Genomic DNA, 20,194 nt, shown 5'->3' with positions numbered 1-20,194 from the left:
ACTTAGTTTGTTTCCAGTGGTCTCCATGGCATTTTAACATTCATTTGGCAGAATATCTGTGACCATCCAGACACTGGATATACATTGTTTCATACTGAAAATAATGTGAAAGAAGTTGGTTTTATTTGGTGTCAATATTAACACATAGCTTTTGAAGCTGTATGTATTGGCAGTTTTCCTAAGCACTAGTTTAAGAGTGTAGTGAAAAGAATAGTTTGCTTTTATAATGTATTTTAAACTAATGGTTTTAAGTAATTGCCAAATGTTAAAAAATTGAGCTGAAGCCTGACTGATTGCATAACTTTAATATTTGAAAATTTTTCTTCCAGAAATGAACAACTTAATACAATACAGATTTGTACAAAAAAGACAGACCATTAAAAACTTTTGATCATACAGACAAAAATATGATTAAGCAAAGATTTAAAAAGGACAGGACATTTTGTAAATACTGATAAATACTGTGCAATGCTTTAATTTACTGTGGCGGATATAAAAATCAAGAATTCCTTAACAGATTATATTTAAAAAAGCAACTACATGAATTTTCTAGCTATTTAAATTAATGAAATAGAACAGTAGTGATTTTTTTAAAAAAATGAGGTATTATTACACTGTAAACCAAAAACAGAACATAAATAAATAAAGGCAATGTGTAAGTAAGTGATAAATGGTTACAAATTTCAACTTATTAACAACAGACAACAATAGTTTTCCAGTTATTTATGGACTTTGTCATTTAAAAATTTGGCTTGCTTGTGTACTTATTTAAAAGTGACATAGCTATCGATATACAAGCACATCATTAAACATGCAGACCAAGCCAGCACAATTTTCCCGTCTCTACCAAATAAAAACTGTTTACATTTTATTTAAAACACTTAAGTCTGATTTCTTATACATGATTCTTTTGTGCTTACTAGTAAGCAGTAACCTACATTAAACATCTTACGTTCTATTTCAAGCAGAGTAACCGAGAAGCAGTTTTATTTGCATATGGATAAAAAACAGAGCAAACGAAACAAAACCAACATGCCTTGAACTTTCTTAGGATTTTCCAAGGTTTTTAAGAAGAAAAATCCTTGACATAGTATACCCTATGGAAAAGCAGAGTCACTTCCGTCTTAAAGAGAATAGTAAACAAAGTAATTAACTCCTTTTCCTTGAAGATTGGCGAATTGGCTTTCGAACTACAGGAGAATGAGTTAATTCGTTCCTCCACCCTAAAAGAATTCTGCTGGTTGGGTGCAGGAAGCAGAGCAGTAAGAAAACAGTGTAACTGAGAAAAAATTGGGGGACAGTATTATTTGCCTGTGAACCATATGCTGGTACTAAATGCTGGCTTCATTATTATTGCAAATACATCTTCAGAGTTTTCTGAAGGAAAGCTATTCAAAGTATAATAAAGAAGTCTTGATTCGAAAATATTTGTAACATGCTAATAAAACTGCTTCATTTGCTGTAAATAAAAAGAAAACCATTTACTGTCTCACTTAAAATGTAGTTTCTTTTTACATGCTGCTTTTTTAAGAAACTCCAAAAAGGGAACTTTTGAATTTACTACATTCAGAATCCAGTGAAATACAAACATTTTGGCCAAAATGTTGAACTTTATTTTTACACCAAGCTATATCATTTTGACACAGATGTTATTATTGTATTCACTTTTGTCAAATATCTTATCCTAGCCTTTAGCAAAAATTAGTGTTTCAGTACAACTGGTGATCAAAAATACTAGAAATAAGCCTTGTATGTCAAAGTATGTATAAAAACAGTTCTTTTCTTTTGTGCTTGTAATTGACTTAATTTATCAACAATTAGTTAGATCTGATTTCCTAATATTCTGACCCTTAAGAAGAAATGATCATTATACAAATATTACAGAATACTCTAACTAGTTTACTGCCAACGTGCATGCAGACTAACGTTACTTAAAAGAACATAACCTCGAACCCAATGGTCTGAAAATAGTTAACACTCCTGTACAGTCATCTTTATTGATTTGTAAAAGCTGTATACACATCTAAAACCCTGAATTTACTTTGTAAAAATAAATCTTTTAGCAATAAATGGCACTATCAAAATCCCATTATTCTCAGGCTAGTTTGTAGTTATTTACATGCTTTTCAGCAACAGTTGAAAAGAATCTTATAGGACCAAAGCCAGTATATCAAAAAACCCTGTAAACTGCATTTATACTGCTGTTTGTTGTTGCCCTCAGGTGTATGAAAATATGGCTACATGCCTTACATGAATGAGAATGGAGCTATGTGCGTTGCTACGTGTGCTGGCAGCACGCAATCTGCCACTGGGCTCCGCGACGGGGTCAACGCGTGCTTCACTGTGCTTTGCTTTCCCAGTGGAACACCTGTGAGAAGCTACTTACAGAGAATCATAAAGTGCTATAAAAAAGAGGGGCCGGACCCACACCTGTCTCTGCTGTCTGGTCTCTTCCTTACTCGAGCGATTTCTGTGTTTTTAGAAAATCGTGCCTCCCCCATTGAACATACTTCATACTCGATTTAAAAAAAAAAAATCAGTATTTTAAAGTTGGTGAGCTTTGTCAAGGTGTTGTGAGACAGAGACATGAAAAGGTTAAAGGCACAATAAGAGGGAAGTGAATGCTACATATAAAATATATTTCAAGTCTTCTAGGTTACTCAAGTCCAAAACCTTCTGAATTTGAAATTCCAATGATCAATTTCTGCTTCAGGTCCTTTTTGCTCTTGTAGGGGGGAAGGCAAAGTTGATTGAAGCAGGTGTGGGCCACAGGCAACCTAGGGGAAAAAATGTATTTTAAAGATACTAAGTCTCAAAATACATACAGGATAGCTGCTAAACTACTTTCAAACAGGGCAATTCAAATCTATTTCACTATGGTAGGAGGCGGCTCATCAATCCCTTCGCTGAACAGATACTTACAGAGTACTACTACCTATCGGCACCAGTCTAGACACTGAGGCAGCCTCTGAAGACAAGGCAGTCAATGTCCCCGTGCTCCTGGGAAACTTTCATCCTAGAGGCATTATGTTTGGAGTCAGACTGAATTTGAATGCTGTCTCCCCGACTACTGGCCATGGGACCTTGTTCCAGTAGCTTCATGTCTCCAAATCTTAGTGTCCTTGCCACCATGACAGGATAAGCCATCCAAGTGGGTTGTTTAAAAGATTTAAACAGGCAGGATGGTAGACAATATAACTGTTACTATAATTTCAGTCTTGACCGTCAAAAAGTAATAAAAAGATCACTCCTGGATACTTGATATCTGTACTCTCCATGCCGCAGCCCTCAGCGCAGCACCCCCCCCCCCCCCATCCTCTCCTCCATGACACTGTGTATCTATCTTCACCCTAGAGGCTACGGATTTCTTAGGCCCTTCCTTCAGTCTTTATGAACATCACAGCATCACAAAGGTTGTCAGAGAAGTCCGTGAATAAAAATAGGGAATGTACCAGGGAAAAGGAGAACATTTTAAAAGAAGTTTATATTATTAGAAACTAAACTTTGACAGCCCTCTGTACTGAAAGACTTAAAATTGTTATAGTCAGTTTGCATTTACTGAGTGCTTGGTCGATGATAAGCATTGTGCCAAGTGCTTTTATATGCAGTGTTTAAGACTCAAAGCAATCTAAAAAACAGATTTTTGTTATCCTCAATTTACCGATGAGGAAAACTAAACATGGGAATATACGAGTTAAGTAATCTGTTCCAGGTTGTAGAGCCGGTGAAGTCACACACCCGAAAATCAAATTCAGATCAGTCTGACTTTACACCAATATTGTTACCATGTAAAAATTTAACATTCTTATTTAACAAAAACCTAGTGGGTCTATGACAGTGATGTATACATCTTTGACGGTCACTTATATTTAATCTTTGTGAATGTCTTACTGCAAATCCTAGAGTTGTGGAAGATTCATGCCTAAACCATGGGAACTCATAAAATAATCCCTGAAATAATAATAGGAAAAGTTTAGATGTAATGTCACCTTTGTATTAAATTACATAACTCAGATTACCTTTTTTTTTTTTTTTAACTTTGAGAGAGAGAGAGAAAGCGAGCTGGGGAGGGCAGAGAAAGGGGGAGAAAGAATCCCAAGCAGTCAGCACAGAGCCCAATGCAGGGCTTGAACTCATGAAACATGAGATCATGATCTGAGCTGAAATCAAGAGTTGGACGCTTAACTGACTGAGCCACCCAGGCACTCCTCACCTTAATATTTTTTAATAAAAAAAAAAAACCTTTAAATAAAAATGAACATTACACAATATTCTACTAAAAGCCAGCTAGATTTTAAAAGGGACTACAAAGCAGTTGACTTAGCATTGTAAAAAAGGCAATAGGTTATCAGTCAGCATTGGCAAGTCTCAAAAATTAACAGAGAACTTTAAAGCACACTCTCTCATTTCAGGCTTGTTTTTACTCCCAAGATTTTTCTATGAAAATGACTTCAGACTGAAAGACTCCTCTAAGTCCAAGCATATTATTATTAGCAAACTTTACAGATTAAAAATAAAATTACAATCTGGAAAGTTACCAGTTAGTAGAAGTTTCATTCTTTGAGATTTTAAAGTTCAAGTCAGCCATTCCTCCTACAGGCACTCTGTCACTTCCTGTAGTAAAATGTAGCAACTTCTTTTGAAGATCAAGAGGAAATCCAAGCACAACATCCCAAAAATATCTAAAGAACACCAAAGGAAATTTATATAAAATGTCTTGTCAGAAATCCTGCAGGTCAGAGTAAAGTAACATAAAGTAAGCTCTGAGGATAAAAATTCCCTTAAACATACATAATACTCCTTAATGTGAGATTGACAAATGACAAGCCTCTATGTATGACTTATTTCTAACATTATTATAAAAGTAACATTTTTATAAAATTATAAAAGTAGTCCAACAGGGTATAGTACAAAAGCCATTTCTCTATTATATAACTTACAATTCTTATTTCTTCAGTACAGTGCTATTAAAATTCTACTTATAAGTATAGCATCCCTAAAATTCTAGAACCAAAGTCATTTTTTAAAATTTAAAATCTATCCTTTTATTTATTTTTTAATTTTTTTAAATTTTATTTTTTTAATTTACATCCAAATTAGTTAGCATGTAGTGCAACAATGATTTCAGGAGTACATTCCTTAATGCCCTTTACCCATTTAGCCCATCCCCCCTCCCAAAACCCCTCCAGTAACCCTCTGTTTGTTCTCCATATTTAAGAGTCTCTTATATTTTGTCCCCCTTCCTGCTTTTATATTATTTTTGCTTCCATTCCCTTAAGTTCATCTTTTTTATATCTTAAATTCCACATATCAATGAAGTCATATGATGTTTGTCTTTCTCTAATTTCGCTTAGCATAATACCCTCCAGTTTCATCCACATAGTTGCAAATGGCAAGATTTCATTTCTTCTGATTGCCGAGTAATACTCCATTGTGTGTGTGTGCGTGTGCGTGTGTGTATACTACTTCTTCTTTATCCATTCATCCATGAATGGACATTTGGGCTCTTTCCATACTTTGGATACTGTTGATAGTGCTGCTATAAACATTGGCGTGCAGGTGTCCCTTCGGAACAGCATACCTGTATCCCTTGGATAAATACCTGGTAGTGCAATTGCTGGGTTGTAGGGTAGTTCTATTTTTAATTTTTTGAGGAACCTCCATACTGTTTTCCAGAGTGGCTGCACCCACTTGCATTCCCACCCACAATGCAAGAGATCCTCTTTCTCCGCATCCTTGCCAACATCTGTTGCTACCTGAGTTGTTAATGTTAGCCATTCTGACAGGTGTAAGGTGGTATCTCCTTGTAGTTTTGATTTATATTTCGCTGATGATGAGTGAGTGATGTTGAGCATTTTTCATGTGTTGGTTGGCCATCTGGATATCTTCTTTGGAGAAGTGTCTATTCATGTCTTTTGCCCATTTCTTCACTGGATTATTTGTTTTTTAGGTGTTGAGTTTGATAAGTTCTTTATAGATTTTGGATACTAACCCTTTGTCTGATATGTCGTTTGCAAATATCTTCTCCCATTCTGTCAGTTGCCTTTTAGTTTTGCTGTTTCCTTCGCTGTGCAGAAGCTTTTTATTTTGATGAGGTCCCAATAGTTCATTTTTACTTTGGTTTCCCTTATCTCCAGAGACATGTTGAGTAAGAAGTTGCTGCAGGCAAGATCAAAGAGGTTTTTGCCTGCTTTCTCCTCGAGGATTTTGATGGCTTCCTGTCTTACATTGAGGTCTTTCATCCATTTTGAATTTATTTTTCTGAATGGTGTAAGAAAGTGGTCCAAGGTTCATTTTTCTGCATGTCGCTGTCCAGTTTTCCCAGCACCACTTGCTGAAGAGACTCTTTATTCCAGTGGATATTCTTTCCTGCTTTGTCAAAAATTAGTTGGCCGTACGTGTATGGTCCATTTCTGGGTTCTCTATTCTGTTCCATTGATCTGAATGTCTGTTTTTGTGCCAGAACCATACTGTCTTGATGATTACAACTTTGTAATACAGCTTGAAGCCCAGGATTGTGATGCCTCCAGCTTTGGTTTTCTTTCTCAAGATTGCTTTGGCTATTCGGGGTCTTTTCTGGTTCCATACAAATTTTAGGATTGTTTGTTCTAGCTCTGTGAAGAATGCTGCTGGTGTTATTTTGATAGGGATTGCATTGAATATGTAGATTGCTTTGGGTAGCATTGACATTTTAACAATATTTGTTCTTCCTATCCAGGAGCATGGAATATTTTTCCCTTTTTTTGTGTCTTCTTCAATTTCTTTCATAAGTTTTCTATAGTTTTCAGCATATAGATTTTTCACCTCTTTGGTTAGATTTATTCCTAGGTATTTTATGTTTTGTGGTGCGATTGTAAATAGGATCGATTCCTTGATTTCTCTTTCTGTTGCTTCATTGTTGGTGTATAGGAATGCAACCGATTTCTGTGCATTGATTTTATATCCTGCAACTTTGCTGAATTCATGAATCAGTTCTAGCAGTTTTTTGGTAGAATCTTTTGATTGGTAGAGTATCATGTCATCTGTGAAGAGTGAAAGTTTGACCTCCTCCTGGCTGATTTGGATGCCTTTTATTTCTTTGTGTTATCTGATTGCTGAGGCTAAGACTTCCAATACTATGTTGAATAACAGTGGCAAGAATGGACATCCCTGTCTTGTTCCTGACCTTAGGGGGAAAGCTCTCAGTTTTTCCCCATTGAGGATGATATTAGTGTTGGGTCTTTCACACATGGCTTTTATGATCTTGAAGTATGATCCTTCTGTCCCTACTTTCTTGAGGGTTTTTAGCAAGAAAGGATGTTGTATCTTGTCAAATGCTTTCTCTGCATCTATTGAGAGGATCAGATGGTTCTTGTCCTTTCTTTTATTGATGTGATGAATCATGTTGATTGTTTTGTAGATATTGAACCAGCCCTGCATCCCAGGTATAAATCCCAGTTGGTCATGGTGAATAATTTTTTAAAATGTATTGTTGGATCCAGTTGGCTAGTATCTTGTTGAGGATTTTTGCATCCATGTTCATCAGGGAAATTGGTCTATAGTTCTCCTTTTTAGTGGGTCTCTGTCTGGTTTTGGAATCAAGGTAATGCTGGCTTCATAGAAAGAATTTGGAAGTTTTCCTCCCATTTCTATTTTTTAGAACAGCTTCAAGAGAATTGGTGTTAACTCTCTCTTAAATGTTTGGTAGAATTCCCCTGGAAAGCCATCTGGCCCCAGACTCTTATTTTTTGGGAGATTTTGATTACTAATTCGATTTCTTTACTGGTTATGGGTCTGTTCAAATTTTCTATGTCTTCCTACTTCAGTTTTGGTAGTATATATGTTTCTAGGAATTTGTCCATTTCTTCCAGATTGCCCATTTTATTGGTGTATAATTGCTCATAATATTCTCTTATTATTGTTTTTATTTCTGCTGTGTTGGTTGTGATCTCTCTTCTTTCATTCTTGATTTTATTTATTTGGGTCCTTTCCTTTTTCTTTTTGATCAAACTGGCTAGTGGTTTATCAATTTTGTTAATTCTTTCAAAGAACCAGCTTCTGGTTTCATTGATCTGTTCTACTATTTTTTTGGTTTTGATAGCATTAATTTCTGCTCTAATTTTTATTATTTCTTGTCTCCTGCTGGTTTTGGGTTTTATTTGCTGTTCTCAGTTTTTTTTTTTTTAATTTTTTTTTTCAATGTTTATTTATTTTTGGGACAGAGAGAGACAGAGCATGAATGGGGGAGGGGCAGAGAGAGAGGGAGACACAGAATCGGAAACAGGCTCCAGGCTCTGAGCCATCAGCCCAGAGCCTGACGCGGGGCTCGAACTCACGGACCGCGAGATCGTGACCTGGCTGAAGTCGGACGCTTAACCGACTGCGCCACCCAGGCGCCCCTCAGTTCTTTAAGGCATAAGGTTAGGTTGTGTATCTGAGATATTTTTTCCTTCTTTAGGAAGGTCTGGATTGCTATATACTTCCCTCTTATGATGGCCTTTCCTGCGTCCCAGAGGTTTTGGTTTGTGGTGTTACCATTTTCATTGGCGTCCATGAACTTTTTAATTTCCTCTTTAACTTCTTGGTTAGCCCATTCATTCTTTAGGGGGATGTTCTTTAGTCTCCAAGTATTTGTTACCTTTCCAAATTTTTTCTTGTGGTTGATTTAGAGTTTCATAGCGTTGTGATCTGAAAATATGCACGGCATGATCTCGATCTTTTTGTACTTGTTGACGGCTGTTTTGTGTCCCAGTATGTGGTCTATTCTGGAGAAATTTCCACGTGCACTGGAGAAGAATGTATATTCCGCTGCTTTAGGATAAAATGCTCTGAATATATCTGTTAAGTCCATCTGGTCCAGTGTGTCATTCAAAGCCATTGTTACCTTGTTGATTTTTGATTAGATGATCTGTCTATTGCTGTGAGTGGAGGGTTGAAGTCCCCTACTATTATGGTATTACTACAATGAGTTTCTTTATGTTTGTGATTAATTGATTTATATATTTGGGTGCTTCCACATTTGGCACATAAATATTTACATTGTTAGGTCTTCTTGGTGGATAGACCCCCTTAATTATGATATAATGCCCTTCTTTATCTCTTGATACAGTCTTCACTTTAAAGTCTAGATTGTTGGGGCGCCTGGGTGGCTCAGTCGGTTGGGCGTCCGACTTCAGCTCAGGTCATGATCTCACGGTCTGTGGGTTCAAGCCCCGCGTTGGGCTCTGTGCTGACAGCTCAGAGCCTGGAGCCTGTTTCAGATTCTGTGTCTCCCTCTTTCTCTGACCCTCCCCTGTTCATGCTCTCTCTGTCTCAAAAATAAATAAATGCTAAAAAAAAATTTAAAAAAAACTTCTAGATTGTTGGATATAAGTATGGCTTTTCCAGCTTTCTTTTGCTGATCATTAGCATGATAGATGGTTCTCCATCCCCTTACTTTCAATCTGAAGGTGTCTTTAGGTCCAAAGTGGGTCTCTTGTAAACAGCTTATAGATGGATCTTGTTTTCTTATCCATTCTATTACCCTGTGTCTTTTGATTGGAGCATTTAGTCCACTGATGTTTAGAGTTAGTACTGAAAGATATGAATTTATTGCCATTATGTCGCTTGTAGAGCTGGAGTTTCTGGTGGTGTTCTCTGGTCCTTTCCAGTCTTTGTTGCTTTTGGTCTTTATTTATTGTTTTTTATTTTTATTTTTTCATCTTTTCTCCCCTCCGAGAGTCCCCCTTAAAATTTCTTGCAGGGCTGGTTTAGTGGTCACGAACTCCTTTAATTTTTGTTTGTCTGGGAAACCTTTTATCTCTCCTTCTATTTTGAATGACAGCCTTGCTGGATAAAGAATTCTTGGCTGCATATTTTACGATTCAGCACATTGAATATATCCTGCCACTCCTTTCTGGCCTGCACATAACCCTTCTACCCCTATTTCTCTCTCTTCCTCTTCTAGGACCCTTATGATTCTGATGTTGTTCCTTTTTAATGAGTCACTGATTTCTCTAATTCTTAAATCGTGCTATTTTGCCTTAATCTCCCTCTTTTTTTCTGCTTCATTATTTTCCATAAGTTTGTCCTCTGTATCACTGATTCTCTGTTCTGCCTCATCCGTCCTTGCCACTGTGGCCTCCATTCGAGATTGCAGCTCAGTTATACCATTTTTTATTTCATCCTGACTAGCTTTTACTTCTTTTATCTCTGCATAAAGGGATTCTAATCTATTTTCGACTCCAGTTAGTATTTTTATTATTGTGATTCTAAATTCTGGTTCAGACACCTTTCTTGTATCTGTGTTGTTTAAGTCCCTGGCTGTTGTTTCTTCCTGCTCTTTCTTTTGGGGTGAATTCCTTCGTTTCATCATTTCAAAGGGAGAAAAGGAATTAATGAGGTAGAAAAATTAAAATAAAAAATTGAAATTAAAAACAATATTAAAATTAAAAAATTAAAAACAAGCACACACACACACAAAATCAAATAAATGATGCTAGATCCTAGGTGTGTTTTGGTCTGGGTGTTCAAAGTGGCCTGATAGACTAGAGAAAAAAGGGGGGAAAAAAGAAAAATTGTTTGAATATTTGAAAAAAATGAATACACTGAAGTAGACTAAAATGAAATGACTGCAGTAAAATAGAATTTGAAAATATTTACACAAAAGTAAAAAATACAGTAGAAAAAAATTAAAGAAAAATATTTTTAATAAAAATTGAAAATAGAAATGAATTTTCTTTTTCTGTATTCAAGAAAAAGAAGAGAAACAAAAAAGAGAAAAAAGAAAAAAAACAAAGAAAATTGGACAGACTGGCTAACAGACTGAAATACGACTTAAATTACTTCATTTTCCACTAGAAGTCAAACTATGAAGTGCTTTATAGTCCATAAACTAAGCAGCAGTGAGACTTGTGTTCTTGAAGAGCGAGGTTGGCCCAGTTGGGTGTGGCTTAGTGTAATGGTTCCGTTCTCCACTAGATGGCGCTGCTTAGCTTACTGGGGTGGATTGTTATGGCGCTTGTAGTTGCGTATACACCGGAGTGGTGAAAATTGCGTCACCCAGCTACCCAGTCTCTACTATTGGAACTCTGTTCTCAATCAGCAACTGTGCACCTGTCCTTTGTCCTTGGCTTCCGTCCACTCCCTGCTTTTACACAGTCCATGACCAAGCCCCAGGCAGCACCTCCCTCCCGAGTTTTGTCTCAGATGTGGCTGTTTCTCCTGGCCCCTTTCATCTGAGGGACTGTGCCTTTGACCCGTTCAGCCCCTATGTGGAGGGTCTCACCGAGCAATGGCCGGGTGCTGGCCGCACCCAGGAGCGCTTGCGGGACCGTGCTGCTGCACATGCCCAGAGACTGTGACCAGGTGCCAGCCCGCCCCAGAAAAAGTTTGCAAAATAGTGTAGCAGCAGCATTTCAAGGCTTATGAGAAATCACAACACACATCTGGCACCAGGCTTCACCCTTAATGACCTTGTTCCAGCACCAGTGAATGTGGCTGTTCTCTGGGGTCTGCTGGGACCAGATGGCCTCACATCCTCTACCAAATGTCCTTCCAGCAGTGGAACTGGTTATCCCCGTGTGGCCTGAGAACCTCCCAGACCCCACTCTGCTCCTGGGGATTCGCCCTTCCCAACAGAGCACCTCCAGGTATCAGCTGTGGAGTTTCAGACTCTGTGCTCCCTGTTTATAGTCTTAATGGAATTTAAACTTTCTCCTTTCTCCCTTTTTAGTTCAGTCCCTGTGGCTGTTTCCAATTTTCCACTTTCTCTCCAGCTGCTTTCAGCGGGGGGTACTTTTCCCATATTCTCTCCCATGGTCTCCGCCCTCTCTCTGCATGCAAAAGCAGCTCCCTGTCCTCTGCGGCTTCTCTTTCCCCAAGTTTATCTCTCCGTGTCATGTACCTGCTGAATTCTGTGGTTCAGGCTGTGCAGATTGTTGTGTTAATCCTCAGATCAGTTTTCTAGGTGTGAAGGATGGTTTAGTGTTGGTCTGGCTGTATTTCATGGATGTGAGACACACAAAAAACCTCCATGCTGTTCTGCCATCTTGGCTCCTCCCCAAAGTCATTTTTTTTAAAGTAAAGTCTCTAGGGGGTGCCTGGGTGGCTCAGTAGGCTAAGCATCCTACTCTTGATTTCAGCTTAGGTCATGGTCTCATTGTTTGTGAGTTCGAGCCCCAAGTTGGGCTCTGTGCTGACAGCTTGGAGCTTGCTTAGGATTCTTGCGCTCTCTCTCTGCCCCTTCCCTGTGCTCATTCATGCTCTCTCTCTCCCTCTCTCTCAAAATAAATAAATAAACTTAAAAAAAGAGTAAATTTTCTATAGTCTTATAGAAACTTACTTAGATCACTTTCTCCCAAGGGGATTGCTAAGTGATTTCATATTTAATAGTCTCACCTTACTTTCTAAAGATAAAATAAGGTAGGGTGGGACTCTACAATATTTGAGCTAACTTAACTTGATTCAAAGACTGTGAATTTGACAAATAAGTCACATTCTCTTTCATTCCCTCTCTGCAATCTCACTTTCAGAAGGAAATGAGCTCACCGTATAGTTAAGTCTGTTTTCGCGTAGCCATCATACTGAGTGCTTCTCTGCAGAGCATGCATATCCAGCTCAGGACTTCCACAGACCAGAATTTCAACCTCTTCTGGACGAAGCAGCTGCCAACAGTCATTTCCCCAAAATAATAATAAAAAGTGATGATTAAAAAAGTGAAATTGGAACTATCTTCCCTGAATCAAATTACATAACATGTCTTCTAGTAAATCAAGCCATTTTTGTTAAAGAAAAATCTCCATTTTTATTTTTCTACCGAGGTTAAGATATTTTTGCTTCTGCAAGTTTATAAATCTTGTCAAACTATTAGGCTCTCCCTTTTGCAAATAGTAATTAGCTGTTTGCCAGAAAAACAAGCAGATGACTAAGCATGAATCCAAATTACAATTCTCCCCCCACAGCCTGCTTGAAACTCTGAGTTACTCCAGCCTCCTCCCGATACCCCACGCACCTTCTAGGTGCATGCAGAATTTGGGTACTTGGGTTACAGTCTGTCTCATGTCGCCTACTTGTTTTTTCACCCATATAAATTGTCTCCCACCTAAAGAGATTAAAACTTAAGAACAGAGACCATGCTACGCCATTTCATTCTTATTTTCCCTCCTTCCACCCCCACAACTACCAGTGCGTCACAGCCAAAATCCACTTAGAACTCAATAAAGTGCTCCATTTTCAAAGGTGTTTTTAACAACAAGTATGTGACAAAGGTTACTCTAAAACAAGCTCTCTTCTATAAAAATAACTCAAATGGAAGACCTTACTCCAAACCCTCATAATAAAACCGAGGGGAGATATAAGTGGCATGATGCAGTGCACCCTACGTAGCTTGGGTGGAGAGCAGTGCTTCTTTAGAAAGCTATGCTTTTATCTTAGGATATTTCCGACACAGTGTTCTATATAGCAGCTGACCCATATTCACATAGCTAAGGCAAGCCAAACCAACGAGAGTTCATCATGATTCTGAAGACAAACTATTTCCTATGGGTAAATGATAACTCCAAGCTGCAGCCAGAAGCAGTTTCAATATGTTCCTTAATCAGAAGAAGTTGTGGCTTTCGCCCGGGAGCTTGTGTTGACTCCGTTAAGACCTTGAGCCTATGGGATCTCTTCATCTACTCTTGAGGAAAATTCTTAAAGCCCCAAAAGAGACAGTATAAGACACAGCACAAGGAAAGAAAAATAGAGTTGACTGGCCTTTTTTCCTATTAGAGAATTAAGGCTGAAATGAGAAAATTCTTTTTATTTCTAGCTCTACCTTTAAAAAGTAGAAATTATTTTCTATTTTAGAAGCTTATCTATTAAAATACTTAAGGACTTATTTGTCACTATTATAGTATTACAAAACCTAATTAAAAGCCTAAATTAGTTTTAAACTCACCATCAGGGCATTTGAAGCACACACACTATGAAATCCATAATAAAATGCAGCAAACTGCTTATAGATGGATTTGTTGAGAAGAAAGTCAACATAAAGCTGTACATATTCTGGAAAGCAATTTTATATCTGTTAAACAGTAAAAGTAAATGGTAAACATTAATGCATTTTAATTAAGAAATGGTGTCTAACTTACCTTTCCTATTTTGATTGGTAACTGGAATTTTATCACCACCTGGCTTTAAATTATAGGACTTAATTATTCCAAATTCTTCTTGAAAAACCTGATGGGAGATTCCAACACACGGTATTTATTGCTATGGTTAATTTAATAGTAGGATCCAGTGAACTGGCCTGTGACATTTAAGAACAGTTTTCTTCCTGGTTTTAAATATAGAAACTACAGGGACAAATCCTCTCTGTTGAATACAGTTAAACACCTAACAGCTGTTCATAAACTTGTGTGGCCATTTAGATAATACACAGGTCTTTGGAGCTTTTGGAGCTATGTGGATTACTCTGATTTCCATCTCCCAATTATTGTTAGGGGAATGGAAATGAGACCATTTTGGTCTGAACCATTAGTTCCCGCTTCTAACTTTTTTCTTGTAAATATTTAGTCATTTTTGAGAGGTGGTGGCGGGGGGGGGGGGGAAGAGGGGGAAGGGATGAGAGGGGAAGGGGCAGAGAGAGAGGGACAGAGGATCTCAAGCAGGCTCTGTGCTAACAGCAGCAACAGCAAGACTAATGTGGGGCTTGAACTCACAAACCGTGACATATGACCCAAGACGAAGTTAGATGCTCAACTAACTGAGCCACCCAAGTGCCCCATGCTCCTATCTTCTTGTATAAAGCTAAAATAGAGGCTTATTTTTATTTTTGTTTGAGAGAAAGAGAGAGCATGCGTGCACAAGACAGGGAGGGGCAAAGAGAGAGGGAGAGAGAGAATCCCAAGCAAGCTCTGCACCACCAGCCCAGAGCCCGACCTCATGAACCATGAGGTCATGACCTGACCCGAAACCAAGAGCTGGATGCTTAACTAACAGGGTCACCCAGGCTTCCCGTTTGTTTCTTTTAGTTTTTATTAGGAGAGGCTTATTTTTAGAAGCTGAAAACTGTGAAAAAGTAACTGAGTCAAGGAAATATGACAGTTGTCTAGCAGAGTCATAGGAATTTCTTTAGGCACTCTCTTAACTGCTCATCTACAGGTGTCTACTTCACTGTCTCTGCTTTATCGAGTTAAGATCCTTTATGACAAGGAATGGTGTGTACTGATTAATCCTTGTTCATCTTTTCTAATGATAGGTGTTAAATAACAAATGACATTTTTTCATATATGAAATACATGGTTAACAGAAAGCTATTTGCCTTTAATAGTACCTGGAATGTTGAATAGAAATCTTCTTCAACATTGCCTTCATATGATAGGAGTTCACTTAACCCATGGGCCAACTCCTGTAAAAAGAAATCTGTTACCCGTGTTTTTAAATCAAATAATGTTACCTAAAATAGTTAAGCACGTCTACTTCAGTTAACTTACATGTGAGTAGAGTCGATACACTCCAATTTTGAACTAAAGGTAGTATTTGGGATATATTTTCCAAGGAATGTAATGTTTGTTAGTGATTTCTACGACATAAAAGGCTTGGAAAAACTCACTAGAAAAAGTCATATAAGAGGAAAACATCCAGTTGAGATGATGGAGGCATGACTCTGGGATCTGTTCTTAGGTAGCAAGAGTGCAGTTTCCATAGTAAATCACTGCTTTCTGCAACATTACTACTTACGAACTTGTAGTATTTAAAAAATCTACTGTATTAGGATTCATCTTTTAAGCATAAATACACACAGTTCATATATGTTAAGTGGTTCCTACATTTGTTACAGTGCTCTCCTCTGCCCCCCAAAAGTGAGAACAGTGGAAGAAATAGTTTCCTGTAACTCATGTTATCCATGAACAAATATTTACAAACAGAAAAATTAATGCATTATTAAAAAATGTTTCATGTTTTATGAAAAACATTATAGTTTATTTTAAATTATTAGAAGAAAAGGTAAACAACAGAATAGTTAGATTTTACATACATAATACATTTTCCATTCCATTAAAGTCAGAAAATTTTATACAAATCTAGGCTGGCACAGATTTGGTATGCTTGTCATCCTTCAATTATTAATAAAAATTATGGATGCTGAAAATTATAATTGGGAGTTTGAAATTTTTAAGAACTCCAGGGACTAGTAGGTGAACCCAAGGGAAAGGACTTCTCATCTTTCAGAAGTGAAACTTTTAATGACAAAGTTAATAGGTCATGAAGTTATATATTCAGATCTGTTTTATTTAGGACTACAGGCCCTTTATTTCCAGACTTTGTAGTTTCAAACCCCTATTTTTGTGGAGAATTTTTTTTTTTACCTGTACTGTCAGTCTTAGACTCTTAACTATAATATACTATTTCTAAAATATTAGTTACCCACATAAACTTTTAATGATTTTGTAAACGTGTAATTAAAAAAGAGTATGTGAATACTATTTTTATACACCATTTGAATACCCTGGTCTTGTTTAATACAACATATTCGGGAGTGACTTAAGCAGAAGAGATATTACAGTTGCTGATTCAAGGTTATTCTGGACTCTCTTCTATTCTCATCTAACACCCTCAAGTGTAATTTTCACAAGACTGTGTTGGGAAGATTTCTTATTGTTGCCACTGGACAATTCTAGTGCTTTGTCTAAGGAAACAGTTGAGTATTACTGCACTTATTACTGTATTTATTAACAGCACACACTAGGCTCCATCGTTGAATATTTCACTTACTTTCTGTACTTTTCATCCTGTGTTCACATATACTGTCCTTAAATTAAGAAACCGGTCTACTTCTACATGTTTCTCTTTGCTTTCCTGTTACTCTTCTTAGAAACATACAGTGTACAAATGGGTAAACAAAGATTTGAATAAAAAAGCATTAAAAATTTTTATGGATATATTTACCCCATGTGAAATGGAAATTAGGTAGCAACGTTTAATAGGTGCTATTAATAAATAATCCATTCATAAAAATTAAAAAAAATTACCCACATTCCACTACTCTAACACAGCAGTTTTTCTACATCCTTTTAATCTTGATTAATGCATGTACAGAAACTTAATTTCTTCTACAGCTGATCTCCTGGTATATGCAGAATCTTGATTCATTAAAGAGCCAACATAAGAATATGAAATTAGTGCAGTGAAATCTTCAGCTCCATAATATAAAACAATGTTTTGGTATGGTTATTCATAAAATATCCATTATTATTGACAACAACAATAAAATTGGACCTAAATGAGCCAAATTTGAATAACTTTAATCATAAAATTCGGCAATTTATTGGCCAAAACCAGTAATAAAATGAGAAGACTGGTAACAAATTTGACAAAAACTGGATATGTGAGACAAAAAAAATCACAAAAATCTAAAATGAGACAGTAACTCAGATATCAGTCTACTCCCAACATTTTACAGATAAAAAATTAAGTGAATCATCCAGAGTCATAGCTAGTGTGTTGCAGATACAAGACCATAAAAGGGAGACCTTTCAGTTTCTTAATCAGATCCTACTCTATTAACTTGAGTAAACTCTCATATCATACTTTTTTTTCTAACTACTAAGTCTAATAAAAATGTGGTTTTATGCTCTTAATTGAAAATATCCCAAACTAACTTCCAAAAATGTGCCTTGTATCAACCCACTGAGGAGTATAAAGAGTAGTTTTCTAACCAAACACGTGTTCTGGACACGTTTCTCAACTTTCACAGGAAGGCGCCAACCCTGCACCAAACTCATCGGGCCATTAAAACACCGGGGTATTTAGATAGGAATACTTAGCAACAGAGATTCTCCACATCTAGGCTATTTGCCAAAGACTTTACTGAGAATTTCCTGCTGACCGATAGTTATGAAAACTCAGCTGTAAAAAACATGATCATAGGGGTTTGTCAGAAGGATATGGATAGTATCCACTCCTCTACTAAATTTTAATCTTGGATTAAATCTGATGATCAGAAATCTAATTTCTGAATTGAGGAATGTTATAAGAGACAGTACCATGAAATTCATTTGTTGTCTTCATTTTAGAGACATTTTTGCAGATACTATTAACGATACTGCACAGTATCACCTTAATAAGAATCCACAGAAGTAATCAAGTACCAAGAACTTTATTATCCCATGTAATCCCCCATATATAAGTTTTGCTATCCCATTGTTCACATAAGGAAACTAGAGTTCAGAAAGATTAAACAACCTATCCAAGTTCACAGGACTGTAAGTGGCAGAGCTCACTTCAAAGCCTGTTCCACTATGCTGCAAGAGCTTAGGGGTGCTGCAAAGTGGGTGATGTGTCTCTGAGGAAGGAAAAAGACGAAAAAGGAGATGGGTTCCAAAGGTAGAGAGAAACCATATTTAAAAATAAGAATAGCATTAGAAGGATAAAGGCTTCAGGTAGAAGAGAGATGATTTAGCATTAAGGAATAAGATGCTAATGACTTTATACTTACAGGCATAATTTGACATAAGTCGTCAGTGGTCACACTGCAGATACCTACTGGTGTATTCTGATCACTAGGAATGATGGGAGGGCTCAACAGTTTCTTGTAACAGCAGGGGGGGAAACGAATATCCAAGGTAATGCTGTTATAAACAGCTAGTCCCATAAGCTATGCATACTGAATGTTAAGCATTAACATTAAAATCCATGACAACAAATGAGTTTTGAATTATGCATCAGTATATTTCTTGCACAGTTTTTTCAGATCTAACACCGACTTTAATTAATCCCACATACTTCCTTTCCTTTATTTTCCATAATATAATTCCTTGATTACCAAAAGTCATGTGAAAAGAGGGAAGGGTTCAGGTGGCAGTATTTGACGATTTCCCTAGAAAAATTCATCTAAGATCATAGTAGATAACAACTTCAGACATTTCATAAATTGTTTAACATACAAGGAAACATTTTCTAAATTTAAACAATTTTGGTGATTTTATAAGTAGCAGCAATTTATTCAGAACTCGATGCAGAACACACTACTAATTCTGGTGATCATTTTGCTATTTTAAAACTAACTACAGACTATGTAAAGACAGCTGAACTGAGTAAACCATATGGATACACACACACAAACGCACACACATGCTACTGGTAAGCTAATAAGACGATCAGTTTCCTACAGAAATAGTTGAAAGGGCTTTATTACCTGGGGTTTACTCAAAGCGCTGAAGTTAAAAAGCTAGAGATGTTTTATATCTAAACCCTGCCCCACTATATATTATTTATTACTTATATGGAAGAATTTAACTTATCCATTTGCTGAAAGAGGTTTTTAAAAAATTTTTTCAATGTTTATTAATTTTTGAGAGAGAGAGAGAGAGAGAGAGAGAGAGAGCGCGAGCGCATGCGCATAAGCAGGGGAAGGACCGAGATAGAGACACAGGATCCAAAGCAGGCTCTGGACGGTCAGCACAGGGCCTGACTTGGGGTTTGAACCCACGAAAAGAGGGGTTTTAAATGTCATATTTCAACCATCAAATAAAGACTACTATATCAAGTTATTAAGGAAATCATTAATTTTATAGGTTCAAAAGGAAATCTAAACATATGGGCTGGCTAAATTACTGAAAATCATTTTTAGAAATTGGAAGGGGCGCCTGGGTGGGTCAGTCGGTTAAGCATCTGACTCTTGATTTCAGCTCAGGTCATGATCTCACAGTTGTGAGATCGAGCCCCAAGTTGGGCTCTGCACTGAGCACGGAGCCTGGTTAAGATTCTCTTCCTCTTGTGCATGTGTGTGCTGTCTCTCTCAAAAAAAAAATGTTTAATCGGAAGACAAGCAGTATTTCAATTTACTAAGGCAGAACAAAAGTTAATAACAATTTAAGGAATAGATAAGTTATTTTATAGGTAGCCATATCGACAGAGACTGAGCAGTGTATTCAAGGGACAGATAGTGAAAATGAGCTATAACATACTTCTGTAATTGCGATAATAACAATAATGATAATGACCATAATATACTTATAGTTACCATTTATGATCATCTACCAGAGTGACAAGTTCCAAGCATTTTTGATTAAAAAATTAAAAAAAAATCTTAACTCTGAAGGCCGGTTTTTAAGGGTAGGCTCATAAGATTTGCTACAGGGCACTTTCATATGCAGAGTACAGTGTTTCATTTCACAGTAAGTCAGCTGCGCTGGTTGAAGCAGGGGCGAGACAAGGATAGGGAGGTTCTGCTGGGCCACTGAGGGAGGCA

At 37.0% G+C, this 20,194-nt stretch overlaps 1 protein-coding gene across 3 annotated transcripts in view; it reads right to left on the bottom strand.

The window, feature by feature from the left end:
- Positions 1-284: 284 nt before the first annotated feature.
- Positions 285-20,194, bottom strand: part of HECTD2 (HECT domain E3 ubiquitin protein ligase 2) — a 77,815-nt gene continuing 57,905 nt past the window's right edge. For all 3 annotated transcript variants that reach the window (XM_027062613.2, XM_053206878.1, XM_015061924.3), the window contains exons 15-21: positions 18,440-18,598; positions 15,275-15,349; positions 14,091-14,178; positions 13,898-14,004; positions 12,508-12,623; positions 4,539-4,682; positions 285-2,777 (exon numbers count right to left, since the gene is read on the bottom strand). In XM_027062613.2, the coding sequence (XP_026918414.1) occupies positions 2,657-2,777; positions 4,539-4,682; positions 12,508-12,623; positions 13,898-14,004; positions 14,091-14,178; positions 15,275-15,349; positions 18,440-18,598 (810 nt within the window). In that variant the 3' untranslated portion in view covers positions 285-2,656. The remainder of the gene's footprint in view (positions 2,778-4,538; positions 4,683-12,507; positions 12,624-13,897; positions 14,005-14,090; positions 14,179-15,274; positions 15,350-18,439; positions 18,599-20,194) is intronic.

The sequence above is a fragment of the Acinonyx jubatus genome, chromosome D2 (assembly GCF_027475565.1).
Source record: "Acinonyx jubatus isolate Ajub_Pintada_27869175 chromosome D2, VMU_Ajub_asm_v1.0, whole genome shotgun sequence".
NCBI lineage: Eukaryota > Metazoa > Chordata > Mammalia > Carnivora > Felidae > Acinonyx > Acinonyx jubatus.
The sequence above is the reverse complement of the archived record's forward strand: the minus strand, read 5'-3'. Positions and strand labels throughout refer to the sequence as shown.